Below are 17,121 nucleotides of genomic sequence, written 5' to 3' on the forward strand. Positions count from 1 at the left end.
ATTAATTTTATTTCTGACAAAGGTCCAATATTTTATTTTGACATGCTCCTATCGTTGTTCCATAAAGAATGAAAACTTAGGATCTTTTCTTTTTATTCCAATTGAAGCTGGAACAGTCTTAAGGTAGACGGTACTAGTAAAATATTACGAAACCGTTATTCAGGGCGTATTGTGACAATCGCCCCTTCAGTACATTCACCCACTTCACCTGTAACAAAACAGGCTTACTTCTATATACAGACTGGTTTCGTATGTTAATTTGCCAAATGACATTAAGTTCTAAGCTCACCTATTTGAACGCTGTTCTCCTTACCTTATACTTTTAGCCTTATAACGTGCGTTCGAAAAATTCATCGTCAAGTTTTTTAGGTTGATATTCTATGATGAAATTCTTTAATTCTGTTGTACCATTTTCCATTCGAACTGTCAAAATAGTGTCCTGGTTTGTTGTTGCATTGAAATTATCAGCGAATTATGATTATTATGAAGATGATTTTTGCCAACTTGCAAAAACCATTTATTATGGAATTCTACTTCAGAAATGTGGAGAAAATATAAGAAGAATAAATTGTATTTTTCAAATAACTATTTCTTATGACTTGAGACTAAAAAAGAATTCATCCATTTAACGACAGTCTTTGAATCGCGTTTTGAATCTATAAGAAATTTATGTGAGAAGAATTTGGTGCAAAGATAGGATATAATATCCAGCAACTATTTCAACCTGAGACTCATTCATATAAAAATCATGTACAATGTACATCATCAGTTTCTTTAGTTTAGTTATGGATTTTCATCCTTCTTAGCGGGATGATAAGAAGGAAATATTTGACCAAAATGGGTCCATATAAAATAAAAAACTATTAAAACTGACAAATACCATATCATTCTACTTTTTTTCGATTATTTTTGAAAAACATACATACATATATTTTTTAAGTGAATACATAAATCATTTCGGTTCATTTTATAGGCATCCGGGTGAAGAAAACCCTCCTGATACATTCGAGAAGATGCATCTTTGATGCAGAAAGCCTCCCACAAAAATTGAAACGAGAATGTTATCAATGGAACCTATTGGTAATATTGGTATCAAAATTTCGCTCAAGCCATTTCCATTAAACCACAATGTACCAACCATATTCCATCTAAATTTTAAACCATGGATAGAAATTCTTGAAATGCAATTGCAAAATATGCGATTCACAAAAATCTATATTTTTCGACTTATGTTGTGAGATTATACTTTGTGGCTTGGGCAGAATTTCTGCTAAACGACATCATTTTGTAGCTCATTTATGGAATCAGTCTTAACGGCCAACTTCCAAGAAGCCTTCCAAATAATTCTGGCCAGAATTTCAACGACACTAAAAACATATTCATGAAAACGTAGAGACAAGTCGAAATTACGAAGAGCTGAAGAGATTCCAAGAATTTTAACACGAAATGTTGACAGATTAGGATTTGGGTTAATCGTTATCGTATTTTTTATGTTTTGGGAAAAATTACAACCTGGCTTTAGTAGCACGAGATCGATGCCAATTAGTCAAGTCATCCTTTTTGTTAAGGTGCAAATAAATTCCCTGAATACTGTACTAAATTGAAATGTTCATTGGGTGCTTAAGAACTTACTGAATTAGAACCATGCAATGAACTGAATTCTTCGTGTTAACCTTGGGCAGACCGATCTCCTGAAGTTCATGAGTTTATCTGAAATAATTAATGTTTTTTATACCATAATCCTCAATATCTAAAACCCAAAGGAATAAAGGAGATTTTGTATAAAATTTGATTAATTCACTTCCAATATTCCAATATTTTTTGAGGTTGATGAGGTTTTTGGCATTGAAAAACAAATCAAGTATTTTTTCGAGGAGAAATTTAATAGACAGGATGTCAAGTAGAATATGTTGTAATATTCAATTAAAATAAAATTGTTCTTTGGATATTTATGTTTCCTATCGAAATGTTATAACCGATGGACGACAATATACAAATCGAAAAAGCCATCGAAATATGAAAATCCTGAAGAGGCAGCATTATGCAGGGAGTTTTCAAAGCTGAGTCTTGTTCAACGAAAGGTAGAACTCACTGTAATTAATTTGTCCACCAAAAATCGCCCTTATAAGATATTCAAGATGGCGGAGTTATCATTCCCCCGAATTGAATGCGATTCCATTACATTTCAAGTCCGGACTGTGGCAAGCGACTCTGGCCCCGGCGTCAGATGACAGAACCGTGATTGTTTAAATTTCATATTCTACGCTACATGAATTGTTCGAGGTTATATGAAAAGATTTATGGAAAGAAACACAACAAGTAGAAAAATTGGGACATAAAATTCATAGTGCTAGTGAGATTGCTTGTTGAAAAATGCTATTATCGCTATCGTATTTTCACGCCATTTTGACATCATGAGAGATATTACAGACAACTTTGAACGAAAAGAAAACTGTGGAAAAGTTTGAAAAACGAGTTTCCTTTATTTTTGAACTTATGACCAGTAACTTTTTACACTAGTATCTTGAGCCTTTTTCTGTCAGCGGGTATAATTCAGATTATAAAACGATCTAAAGCTAGTATTAGGATTTGTTCCATGGATGATTTTCCAACTTCGTATTTCGAAAACTTTTTATAGGTATGTAATTGAATATGAAACGATTAATTTAACCAGTTGAAACTTCTGTTTCAATAAAATAATTAAAGGTATCAAGAGAGTCGAGTAGATGAAGAGAAATGAGTAAATGAGTAAAGGTAAAGGTTTTTTTCCGAAATTAAGTTTTGAATAAGATGCTCCTCAAATAATGTACAGGGTGAGTCTTTGACTCGTAGAAATATTTGAACAGTAGATTATTTAGGTCAAGAGGAACACTTTTTTCCGAATCAGCTCGGTTCAAATGATACAGGCTGTTAAAAAAAACATAAGAAAGTGGTATTTTTAGTTCTCACACAAACGGTTTCATCAAATGCAATGAATTTCGGAATTTAATTTTTCATTTATTTGATGAATCTTTTTCGAACACAAGATATCACCCAAGTCATCCATTTTTCTCATTATGACCATAACGTGCCATAAAATACCAAAAGTTCAAAGAACCCCAGCCCTTGAAACTAAGTTGGACGCTATCTAATTGATATTTGTACGTTTTGTAAAGTGCCGTTTTCGAGTAATTTGATGTTCGAAAATCAAAAAGTATCTGTGGAATTTGAAAATTTGAGTACTTTGGCTGAATACAACTCTGTTTAAAAGATCCACAGATGTATAGTGTCAAAGAGTGAAAATTAAAAATGGCTATATCTTTTCATCGGTGCCAAATCGTAAAAAATGGTATGAAAAAAAAGTTTTTTTTTTTGATCTCAAGAATCTTCTGTTGAAATATCTATTCTTGTCAAAGACTCACCCTGTATAAGCCAATATTCTAAATTCAAAGCATTCTTTTGATTATTCATTTTTGAAACCCAAGAAAGTTGACATATTCATAAATTTAAGTGGAAAGTTATTTTTTCTGATATTTCAGTTACCAAATTTTTGTTGTGCGATGGTTATTCTATTCCATCTGAGATGGAACACCCTTTATAATATACTGTATAATACTCCAGCCATTCGCACGATCAATAATGTCATCATTTCCATGCCCCCATATGAAAAATAGTTTTCTCGCCATAGGTACACGAATCATGCGGACATAAATTATAAATTACCGCACACTGTATACAAAACATCATTCGTGAGATCAACGGACATGTAGAAGATACATTACCACGGATGACGTCGACCCAGCGAGACCAAAAAAACTCATCTCTGGGCGACCGGTAATTTCTCGAAACTTCCTGGTTAGACTGGTATCAGAGAGAGAATCCAATTCTATGATTGTCGTACTTGGGCGGCGCAAAAACATCGAATGAACGGACCGGTCGATATATCTCGTCTGTGTTTCTCAGATATCTCGATATCGTAACAGTCCCATCGGAATGGGATCAGCCATGTTGAAACAAAGGAACGAGAATGAGAGAACGGTATCTTGGCAGCACGGTTGCTTCTTATGAGAGCGTTTTCTTGAGATGTTGAGAAATGCGGCAGTTCACATGAAGATAGCTATGAAGATCTTGCGATTCCTAGGACGTAGTATGGGTTTTAGGTTTTTATCGAGCGGTTATGAGCATTGGACTGTGGTTAACATTGATAGAACAGTTTGATAGATAGATTGGTTCGTAGCATGCTGTTCCCCAGCATAAAAAGCTCTGGCTAAAGCTCCACCAAGTACCTAAATGATTCGGTTGATATTTTCTGGTATATTTTCTGACGAGTGGTCAGTAATGTCCAATAGAAATCTCCGGTTATTGTTCTACCCTTATCCAAAAATTCAATCACGATTACTCCAAGGCAATCCCAAAAAACTGAAGCAAGAACTTTTCCAGCAGATTTTTGGACACGAAACTTCTTAGGTCTTGGAGACCAAGAGTGTCGCCATTCCATAGATTGTTGCTTTGTTTCTGGATCGTAGAAATTAACCCAAGTCTCATCCATAGTAACAATTTTGATTAAGAAGTCTACATCGTTTTCAAATCGAGCACAGATCGAACGCGTTGCTTCTACCCTTGCACGCTTTTGGTCAACATTCAAACATTTGGGGATCCATTTTGCAGCAATTTTTCTCATGTCCAAATTGACGTGAACTATATGATGAACGCGTTGGTATGAAATATTCACCTCGGGTTTCATAAAGCTTGATCGGGGAATCAACGCTTGATTGACGAATAGACGTCAATTTATTTTCAATCCATAATTCAGTCATGATTATTCAGAATATCAATGTCGCATCAAATTATGATGTTCATATGTCCATTCAATTATTCTTAATTGCTACTTCTTCAATATTAGCAGAAAGGAAAAGGTTTCAGTGATTTCTTTTCAGAAATTGAGTGACTGTCAAATCGTTGATCGGACAATCAAAGTTTTATGAAACCCGCTCTCAGTGCTTCAGATATCCGTTTTAGCCCAATTCGACGGTCTGATAAAATCATGTCATGAACTGCATCGATATTTTCGGGGACTGACACAGAAACTGGCCTTACCGATCGGTCATCATCTTCAATGGAAAATTTACCTCTTTTGAAGCTTGCAGTCCCATTTTTCACGGTCGTATACGAAGAACCTTGATCACCAAGGGTATTAAGCATATCTTCGTAAATCTGCTTACCTCTTAACCCTTTTGAATGCGGTACTTGGTGATGGCTCGATACTCCAATTTTTCGATTTTCACAATTTCTTTGGACATCTTCTTTCTTTTAATTTATTGCGTAACTCTGGCTTTCTTTTTTGACCTCAAACTTCACACTGACACTTCTAATGAGTTATTGTTCGTTGATATGGTAACGCAATATATTTTTATGCAGGGAACTGGTCTAGGCTAACTAGATATCAATACATCCTCGTATATATGGACATCTAAGGCGGCTTTGGAACATCAAAATATGTTGGTAATTGGCCATTCAATGAGATTTTCATTTTCCTAATTCAGAGACTAATGATTGAGACTAATGCTGACATAGTAGTCATATACATATAAATAAATCTATGCACTGACCGCACATATTTTGAATTTTGTTCTATTCGTTTCTGTTCTTGGTAATAGAACAACTTGGGGTGTATTCATTCTGAACACTCGCAAATTACTTCTGAATTTGAGTATTGCTTCAAATACTTTTCTAGATTATTGCTGATTCGGATGTTCCTAAGTTCCTAAAATTCAAACAGTGATGACATTAAACAATATCGTAAGTTTGTATGGAAAGGCACTTTTTCTGAAAAAGGTAGTGGCACATTCAAGAAGCTTTTCTTTCATTGAGTTATATCTGAAGAATCCAAACAATCTGAGGTGAAATGTCCTTCTCTTTGCTCCAAACACATATTCTGATGACAGATTCAAAAATGGAAATGATTTTTGATAAATTTTTTAATGATTCTTGTCTTCAGTTGTTCGAAATCAGAAAAAGGTATTTGCACAACAGAATATAGAATTTTTCAAATGAGGCCATAGGAAAAAGCTACTTAAAGTAACATCACACTAGTTTGAAGGAAATTTATATTCGATATTTAGGTTAATTAGTCGATCTTGAAAAATACTCCTTGGAATATCATTTGACCAAAAAACTATTGGACTAATATTCATCAAAAGTCGATTTAACTATAAACGATATAATAATTTCTTCTTTACAACGTTCTGTTGTTAATGTTCCATCAAAGAAAAATTATTACACAATTTGCTTCTGACTGGTAGCACACCAAACTCCACTTTGTCTAAAAATGAAGAAGTATTTCAATGAGAAAATCGTGTGACATGTTCTAACGGAGACAGCCAATTGAGATGAAAGCCTAGAAGAGGTTTATGTAGCTTCTGTTATCACATTTTCAATTATTATTATTGGGTAACTGTGAGGATCTCTTCTTTGGTCGACCACTCCTTTTTTTTCCTTTGAATCCTACCTGTTTCAAAAGACGCTAATACATTAAAACAGCACATTCAAATTATAAAAAGTTAGACGAAGTGAGATGAAAACTTCATTTGGACATTCTCGACCAACGTGTATTATATAATCAGAAAAAATATGGTTTATATTTAAAAAAATTAATGTTACTACTATATCATTAAAGCGGTAGACTGAAAGAATCTTTAACTACGCCCCTGCATTCTACATGAAAAAGTTTCCTGTGGAATGTAATATTTGTTTTTTGATATCACTGAAACTTCACGAAATAGAGTCACCAATTCAAAGAGCCGATAAATGAGCTTTCACTTATAATTATGACTTGAAAACAAAATAAGATATAGGGATGAGGTGTTGGCCATTATCCATCTTTTGAAAATCGAAAACGTTTCATCCATTTTTTCCTAGCTCTTAGGGTTACAGAGCTGCATTTCAATCTCATCGAATTTCGCTCACTGGTGAATAACCAGATGCTACTCAATAATAAATTATAATGCACTTTTCAACAAGGAATCACCCCTTAAACTTTTTGACAACTACTCATTCACACCTTGTGTAGGTGATATCAAATCTGGCAACAAAAAACTTTCAGTTGTTCTGATAGATCTCACTCTGTGAGCCTCAAATCATTTATTCATAAATCATGAACTTAGTAGTCTGTTGACTTTTTTTTACCTAATATTCTTTTTTCAGCCATTTTATTTCCACGATTCTCAAAAAAATCCCCAGTTAGCATCGTGGTATCCCCTACCATTATTGTTGTTCCAGCCTTGGAGAAAATTCGCAAGGAAATGTTTTTCTATTGCATACCTAATTATAAAATCCCGTTAACATAGTATTCACATCTTCTCACATCTCACATGTGTATGTATAGAATTATGTATAAGCGGAGCTAAACACAGATACATTTGTGCGAGAGGGAGTAAGACTCTCTTTCCATGGCGTTCACAAATCTCCTGCACCATAACCAATTGAAATGGATGAAATTGACAAACCCTGGACCCTGTCATAAAACTCGTCACTCAGTGCTTTCAACAATACCCAAACCAGCTGCATGATCAACAATTTTCACCATTCTGGCTGCCGGTGAACTCATGAACCCTGAATGTTTCCATCCATGAAACAACCTGCAGGATGAATTGTGAACGTAAGGCTGAGATGGAACGACCGTTGAAATAGCCTTGCAGTGTTCTTCGTCCAATGCGCGATTTCGACTTTGTGAGAATGAATTGAATGAAACTTCAGGACAATAGGACATCCCCTAGTGAATCAGATCTTTCCCACCCTCGTTCAACCAAACCTCGTTGCTTGGCGCCAAAAACAAATCAGCAAGTTTTTATGTCAGGTTTGCTACGTCCATTGCAGTTTAGCGTAAGACACACACAAAAATAATCCTAGGAAATAGTTAGTGCAATATTCTATAAGCTTTTCGAAGATCATTATTATAGGACGATATATTTATATCTTGAATGACGTCTTATAGCAGTATTTGAGCCTAAGGTGAAATGATATGGAGTTAACAAAATCAGGCATATATTTGCTGCACTTTTTCGAAAGTGTGTATACCTTTAGATTGCCGCGGCCGATAAAACAAACGTTTCTTTGTTGAACTACTCATAATTTTGTATCATTTCGTAAACTGCATCCTTCATGGTTCTTTCTGAATGAAATCAAAAAGTTCATCGCCACTGTTCCTATTTCTCAACTACCAACAATGCTTTCGTTACCTAAATAGTATGTCAAATGATAATTTTCCAACGTTTGCATGACAAAAATTTCCTGGGAAATACTTACAATGGCAGAGTGAATAGAATTGAGCTTTTCGATGAATATACATCAAAGAAAACCTTGACTTCGGTAGAAGTGGCTTATTTTCAAGTCGTTAATAGTAGACATTATGTTCCTTCCTCTGAAAAATGATCCAAAATAGAAGAATCTGAACATGCACTACGCCATTCCGGTTATTATAAAAGGAGAAATCTTAGGAGTTCAAAGAACAATCTTGATCATTGTTATAATTTTGAGTAGATATTTTGTGAAAAAGTATTAGAAAATCCAATTCTTCAAAAATATATCGAAATATTTCTGTTCTGAAACGCTTCAGGAGAATCTGTCTCCGAAAAAGAATCATCATGTCTCATTTATTCATAAATTCTTACCAAACTGTAAACAAAAAACTCAACAGCACTATATTATAGAGAGGTATGTGTATACATAGAACCAAGTAAATATTTTCCGGAATTGTTAAATAAAGTCAAGAAAGTGGATACAAAAATGAATGGTGTAATGTTATGATTTTTTTTTACAATTTTAGACATGGGTTCAACCAGCAGTAGTGTTAATTTTGAAATTGCAAAAAATGGAGGTTTGATATTTCAAATTCCAATGCCAACCGAGATATGCCATCTTCAGTTCAATAGGAACGTTTTGGTTAGAGTATATTTTCGGAAATTAGGTATACCTACTTCGAAAAAAAAACTCAATAAAATTTCATATTCTTATACTAGAAATAAAATTTTATTTTCAATTTAGGTATTGTTTTCTGTAATTTTGACCATTTATGAGACATGCCCATGAAAATAGAAATGATATCGATCCATATGAACTATGCAGAGACTATTGAATCAGCACCAATAAAATCGAAAATATTAGATTTTTTCTTGTAAAGATAAATTCCTCACTTTTCATATAAATTATGTACATAAATGAGTTCTTACATCAAAACAAAATTGTTTTTGTCAACTTTCAACGTCCTTGTCATCGACTAATAGTCTTCGATTTTGAGAATTATTTACTCCATCCAAGAAATCGTTGGAATATGAACAATTTCTGTCAGTTTTTCCAACTATTTCTAGAATATGAATAAATTTATATACGTGTCGATTTGAATTAACATTCGAACTTCTGGTCGGACAAAGGTAACCTTTCAATGGTCTAGGTCAATTATTCATTTGAAATTTCATTAATTTTTTCAAAGGAAATGACAAGAATATATTTACATAAATGAGAAAAATTTTAACCACATCGTCAGATGCATGCACTGTTATAATAATGGTTTGTTGTTACTTCGGTTAGAGCAATATTCGAACTATCATAAATATTGAGTAAACCATTTCCTCCTTTCGTTTTGGTTCATCATTTATTCATTATTTGATCGAGGAGAAAAGCATTTTTACAATTGATTCCAATTCTCTGCTTCCTCTATAACTGAACGGTCTACTCCAAAAAATTCGAAGGTTTAGAAAAAACAATTATTTCAAAATATACAGGGGTTATCAAAAAGCCATATTTTCCATGATTTCTTATTACTTGTTGTTTGAAGTTAGATCACTAAACTAAATTTTTTCTCGAAATTTTCTGTTTATAAACTGATAGAATCTCATGATATCTAAGAAACTAATAAATTAAGGTACAAGTATGTGGATAGGAATCTTTCGAATTGAATCAGAAATAAAAATAAGTAATAATATACAGGCTGATCCATTTAAAAAGATATAACTCTCCAGCTTTGTGGGTCACAGTGTATATTGCAGTTTGTTACAAACATGTAAACTTCTAACAGCACTACAACTTTTACATCAGACATTTCTAGATAACAACTGCATATTTTGACATAATTGACTGTTCGGTGTTTTCGTAGTCGTCGAAAAATCATCTACGAAATAAACTGCTCCACAAGAGTTTGGGATATCGTATTCAATCGTTTTTAAAAGTATGTAATCTTCGAGAAGATCGCTGTAAAATCATTCAAAACTCAATAACAACTTGAATCGATCCAATAAAAATCAGTACGAGACATTTCGTCAATCTGGTCGCTTTTTTCTGAAGTTTGGTTCTTTGCATATATACTTCATGAATTTGAAATGAAATCAGTTAACAACGGCTTCGATTTGAAACGAGTTTTCTGAAAATGACAAGACGTAAATTAACAAACGCATAGGCTAATAGGGCTATCGGAATGCTACAGGCTGGCCTAACTCAGGTTGTTGTAGCGGAAAGGCTCCAAGTCAGCCAAAGTGTGATATCTCGACTTTGGAATAGGTTCAGGGAGACAGGTTCCGTGTTGAAAAGACCAAGGCTTGGTGGGCGACGAAAAACAACACCTGCTCAGGATCGTTTCATCGACGAGAAGAAACCCTACATCTACTAGTAGAATGCTACGGAATACTCTTCAAAATGCTGATGGGGTCCAAGTTTCCATCGAAACCATCAGACGACGTTTGAGAGAGGTGAATCTAGGTTTTCGACATCCATTAAGAGGAGTTCCATTAAAACGTGACCATAAGCGTCAAAGACATATCAATTGGAACGATCAATGGCGTAGTGTCCTTTTCACTGATGAATCCAGATATGGACGATCTTCAGATTCTCGAAGAATAAGGGTATGGACAATTCCACGCATACCCCTAAATCGTCGCTATGTCCAAGAAGTCCATTCATTCCGAGGGGGTAGTGTTATGGTATGGGCCGGGATATGTTTCAACGGGCGCACAGATCTACACATTTGTCCTGGGAATATGACCACCTCACACTATAGGGAGCATGTCATTGATAATGTTGTGCCAAATTTTCACGCTGCTATTGGTGAAACTTTTCAATTTCTAGACGATAACGCTAGACCGCACCGTGCAGCCATAGTTGAGAATGTGCGCGAGGAGCTTGGTATTCCACATTTACCAATACCTCCGCACTCGCCAGATTCGAATTGCATAGAACATGCATGGGATATGCTCCAAAGAAGATTAGATAATCATCAACCTACCCCAGAATCCTTAAATGATCTGAGAGAGCTGCTGCCCCGTTTATGGAACCAAATTCCTCAATAAATGTTCAACAACCTCGTGTGTAGTATGCAAAGAAGATGTCAAGCTGTTATTGATGCCCGTGGAGGCCATACATTGTATTGATAGTCTTAAAATGCTTGAATTCTCTGGGAATAAAATTTCGTAATTTTACTCGATTTTTCTTAACCACCCTCTGTATACGCTGCAGACCTACAGGCTTAAATTAATTTGCAACTTGAAATCATATTAATATGAATTTTCATCACAAAAATCTTATTTTAACTATATTTTTTGCAATTTAAGTCAATATCCCTAACTTATGTGGAGCAGTTCATTATTATACTATGTATTTCTAAGTATTTTCTAACTCGGATTCGTGTCGACTCATTAGGCACATGAGGTCGCTCCAAAAGCATGAAATATAAACATTATTATTATTTTATATCGCATATTATTTTCGTTTTCATTCATGAAATAACGGATGTAGCCGAGTTCTAGTCCATTGAATTTCACGGTCATGGTTTAGTCAGGTGAATAGCCACCAGGCAGATCATGTCGATCGTGCTGCAATGCTCAGTAAGAATGTTTCCCCCAAAAAAGATATACATTGTGTTTATTGGTTATCCATTCGTTCGAGACAACTCTAGTCGAAGAACTTATTATTCCTTGGGAAACCTACCGAATTTGAGGTGATTTTGGTTGTTCACGGTCGCGAAACTGCGATATCTTCATTCTCGTGAGATATTCAGTGGATTTTCCGTTGTTTTATTACGTCAAGGACTTTTAGAGGTCGATGGTTCATGTATGTCTAGTTCTCTCTATTTTTAAAGTTTGCAAGAGTAGTCAGAATGCAGAAAAGAGGCTATTATGAGAAGTTGAGAATGGATTATAAACTGTATCATTTAATTTTGAGAATAAGAAGAGACACACCAACTTAGTAATAATCTCAGCAATATGGTCAAGAAGATAATTTCAAGGACGAATGGAAGATCACAATGAGGAGGATATTCCTATTCTTGTACATATTTGGAACACCTACGCCTGCGTGTATCTTTTGATTGCCTTCATGATATGAATTATTGGAATATAGATAATGACCAGCTATTACAGGAAACTTCATGAAAACGATGTCAACAAGACTTTTCAATGGACAAGTTCAGAAACCTTGAAAATATTCCATTAAACGCTTACAATATAAACGTATTTTTGTTATTTGTCCTTTCGGTTACCTCATATGAAAACATTTGGGGGGCGCTAGATCTCAAAGCCATGTGATGATATATGTAGATCTGAAAAAGAAGCCCTTTCAAGTCGATTGAGTACACTTTCGAAATATTTTTACTTTCATCTTCCTTTGTTGTTAGTATTATTTTTATCAACTTGAAGACACTATGGACCGTGTATTGATACTGTAATGTATTGAATAATTATAATTATATACTTGACTCCATTCGATTTAATTATCCTTGGAGATTCTCACGAATAATCTAGTTAATGTTTCCCAAATTTAAAGCAGCCTAATAATGGACTATAACATAATATATGAAGAATAAATTCATGAAGGAAATAATGATTAGCGTTTTTTTTCTGCAGCATTATTTTTTTATCCCTTTCGTTTCATTCACAATTTTTTCCTAGAGAAAAAAATGTTCATGATTTTTTTCATTTTATGGGCCATATTTATGTTGTACCTCTGCTCTATGAATATAATAGTGCCTAATTATAACTAGTTGACCAGGAGACCAAACTTTTTCGGGCCGATTTGCCATAAAAAATCGCAGTGGAATGATTATTTTAAATACCGAGGTCAAAAACACTACTTTTTTTGTTTGGGTACTATATCCAGTCCCACCCCAGTACGTGATCGGTTCAAATTTGTCAGTTTTGTGAAACTAAAGTGGATTTGTTTATATTTGCGTCACAAATCTCCATATTCTTGAGGTTTTTTTCTTCTTATTTCCGATCTGGAATGGAATAGGGCTCGGAATAGGGTAACAACAATAGCACTTTGTCAACAAGCACTTCGAATAAACTGTCTCAATTTTCTGTACATTTTTCACAGTGAAAGAAATACTGAACCAATCATTGTCAAGCCAAATGTTTATGTTTTTTTTTCATTTTTCCGATGCCCGAGTAACATCCCATAGTCCCGTACTTGAAATTTAAGGAAATTTTATCGAACTTCCAGGGGTTGTAGCTCAGCCATTTTGCATATTTTATAGGAACAATTTTTGATGAAATGACTTATTTTGATGACTTCTACCTTCTATCAAAAAAAAGCTGAACCTTTGAAAACACCCTGTATACAGGTTGAGTCTTTGACTTGAACAAATATTCTAACAATAGAAACACTATTTTCCCAAACCAATTTTTCCGATTCGGCCCTGATAAAAAGATATAGGTATGTAGCTTGTGTAAGTTTTCATAATGAGCTGTGATACCTCTGGCTGGAAAAACAAAATTACCTTCTGAATAACTAGCTGAATCTGTGACACTTCACATCTGTGGATCATTTAAACAGAGTTGTATTCAGCCAAAGTACCCAATTTTTCAAATTTCACAGATACTTATTAATTTTTGAACATAAAATTACTCGACAATAGCGCATTATACGAGAAAATATAAAGAATACTTTCATTTTACAAAACGTAATTAATTCATTAGATAGCGTCCAACTTAGTTTCCAGAGTTAGTTTCGTTGAATTTTTGTATTTTTACTTTTGAATGTCAGCAATACATTTTTAGTTATCAAACAATATAGCATATGCACGAGTTTTAGCAAAGGTTAGTGTAACGGGGTACCATACAATTTGGAGTATGATACAAGAGCTTAGGGAAAAACCTCAGTAAAAAAACCCTGTCTCCCCGTGAGAAGTGTAGTGATGACAAATTTGTTTACAGAATAAGCTTTTAATACTGAAGGGCTTCCTTTCCATTGACATAAAAATTTCTCTATCCTCCTTCCATTTCGAAATAATATCTGAAACAAAGAAACAGAGCAGAAAACGAAAAAAAGTGAATAATAAATCCTTCATCCAAACTTATTCCAAGACTTGATGATAAAAATAATTCATAGGTAGGTACATAACTTGTTTTTCAATTGCGAATAATGAAAAACTATTATCCAAAATTCATTTCATTCCATGATTCCATAAACCGTTTGTGATATAGAACTAAAAATGACATTTTTTTATGGTTGTTCAACAGCCCTTATCTTTCAAACCGAGCCGATTCGGAAAAAGTCTTTTGACCTCGATAACTTACTGTTGAAATTTTTTAACAAGAAAAAGACTCACCCTATATAGGGTTGTTCGAAAGTTATGGTCGATAAAATAATCTGTATCTTGATTATAGAGACATATAGATAGAGACGTATAGATAGACCCTTTAAATAAAGGTTATTCTTCCACCTCAGTGTTCTCTATCTACCCTCAGCTTCCGTCCATTCACCAATGAATAACCTTGATGTACACCAAACGTTCAAACAATGGTGGAATGAAAAAAAAAACAAAACCTACCTACCTAATAAAATTGTCCCATCTTGGATATCAAGCGTTTTTTGGTATATTTTCTGGGCAATATTTATTCATCTTATTTAAGGTTTGAATGTATATTATGCAGGTCTGACTCAATGTTAAATTGCTGCAAAATCATGTTAATCATTCAAATTCCTCATATTAATCATACATCGAATTTTCTTCAGCAGTTCCAGTTCACGTGAGTGAGCTGTTCCTCGTTTCCACCCACATCAGTCGTCATCTCGACGTAATGGCAACCTTCTGCACCTAATTCTCCTCTTCTATTTTTCAGATCGTGGGCGTGCAACAGTACCCAATCAGGCCGCAAACGGCGGACATTAACGAGAACGTCCTATCCGACCAGCTGGCCAACGAGTCGGTGCTCACCGACGAGCTCATCAAGCAGGCAGGAAGGAGGCTGGAGGACGCCCTCGGGGAGTTCGAGGCCTACTGCTCCAGCCTGCACATCGACCCCCACAATTCGGGATTCAGGTGAGGATGACGAATTTCGACTACGACGATGTGCGGCATGTCGTTTCGTCGATGGAGACCTTTAGTTCTTAAAATAGAGCATTGTTTTACAGAATTGTATAATTCTGCTTTTACCAACATTGATTTATTGATTGTATTGGTTCATTATTCATTAATATGCACCTTTGTTATCCAGCCCGAAAAAATTGAAATGAAATTTCCAAAAGTTAGCTTTAGCTGTTAAATGGCGAATAAAATTGTATAGGGGGAGCACAGGAGATTGCTCATGTAGGAGACTTGAAGCACTTCAAATATTTCAATTCAAATTTCGCGCTACCGTAAATAGCTTGCGACACTTGTAACCAAAGATTATAGATCTTTGATCTATCTATAATCTTTGCTTGTAACAAGGCCGAACCACATCCCTGTGTTAGGAGGGCTGTGGCACAACTAGTGGAGGCTCCATTTTGGCCGGGATCAGAACAGTTCGGGAGTGGGAGGGTTGACGTTGAAGGTGTTGTTGTTAGGAAGTAATAAATTGAATAATTTTTGTTTATTACACTGTCTGAAGAGTTTAATAGGTGCTTGGCTTATTTAGTTTTATTGCTTTCCTTCCTTGCTAATATTGTTTTACAAATTATGAGCCTAGTAATAATATAATAATAGTTGTAAAAGTTTCAAGAAAACATCTGTTGAATAGATTGAGAGGGAGTGCGGAAGACTTGACCCATGCTATGGTCGGGAGACATAATCAGTGGTACAAGTTTCCCGCACTGAGCTAAGATAATAGTTTGCTTCAAAAAAAAGAAAATTGAATTATAAAAATAAATATAGAAAAATACACAAATGTTCAAAAAAGTAAAAAACATCTCGGAAATTAGTGTGAGTGACTCTGAAATAGAAAATATGTATTTCATACGCTGATACATCTGATGATGAAAACCTAGACATAGACATTGGTTGGTCATTGAAAATTGCTTTCTTTCAATGTTTTTCCTGATAATCAAAATTATGGTCAAGTCTTTCTCTCCCCTTGTTCAACTCTCCCATGGGCTTGGGAGACATGAGCCAACTTTCGGTTCCTAAAAAAGAATTGCTGTACTCAAAATGTTCATTTTACCATCACTCTACTATTATCTATCGTTACCTATTTGGGCATGATTTTTTCATGCAAAAATATGAGTTTATAGATACAACTTAAGTGGCTTCAGAGTTAACTTTCCCGGAATCCTCCTATAATGCTTCATTAGTTATGTTCAAAATTGAAAGAAACTTTTTTTTCCATATTTTAACTTCCATCATTTTGAATCGGAACCGTAACTCGCATCAAATGCTGACTCAAGACGTTGAACTGACTTCATTCATTGTACTGTAAAATTGACACTGAATAAAATCAAGCAATCGTGGACGTTGCCAACTTCAATCAAAATTCATTATTTATCTGTAAAATTTAATAAAACTATAACCATAACAACATTAGCTGGAAACATCTTATTAGGTAATAGTTGGGGATCCGACGATGCTAAATCGGGAGACCTAGTGGATTTCGAAGATTAGATGGTAGAAAGAAAAAAAGATTATATGATACACTTTCAGCGGTAGGGAAAGCGTCTGCAGGTTTTCATAGATGTACAAACAAATCGTCAGGTGTCAGATTAAGATACTTTATGTGCCCTACGTATCTCTGATGACATATTCATGTTGATCTGAAAGTTCGCGTGGTGGGGCTGAACCTACGGAATAGTTGAAAATGGTAAAAAAACTGTTTCCGAGCTTGTCAGATTTCTAGAGGATTTGTTGATTGGACACAAAGGAAGAGTGACAATTCTGACATGTCGGAAGGTCACAGCGGTCCTTTG

At 34.7% G+C, this 17,121-nt stretch overlaps 1 protein-coding gene across 1 annotated transcript in view; it reads left to right on the plus strand.

Moving 5' to 3' along the window:
* LOC123308296 (RNA-binding protein fusilli) overlaps window positions 1-17,121 on the plus strand; it is a 98,137-nt gene that overhangs the window by 30,976 nt on the left and 50,040 nt on the right. Inside the window, exon 2 of the mRNA XM_044890898.1 lies at window positions 15,084-15,283. Coding sequence (XP_044746833.1) covers window positions 15,084-15,283 — 200 coding nt within the window. The remainder of the gene's footprint in view (window positions 1-15,083; window positions 15,284-17,121) is intronic.

Source organism: Coccinella septempunctata, chromosome 2 (assembly GCF_907165205.1).
Source record: "Coccinella septempunctata chromosome 2, icCocSept1.1, whole genome shotgun sequence".
NCBI classification, from domain to species: Eukaryota; Metazoa; Arthropoda; class Insecta; order Coleoptera; family Coccinellidae; genus Coccinella; species Coccinella septempunctata.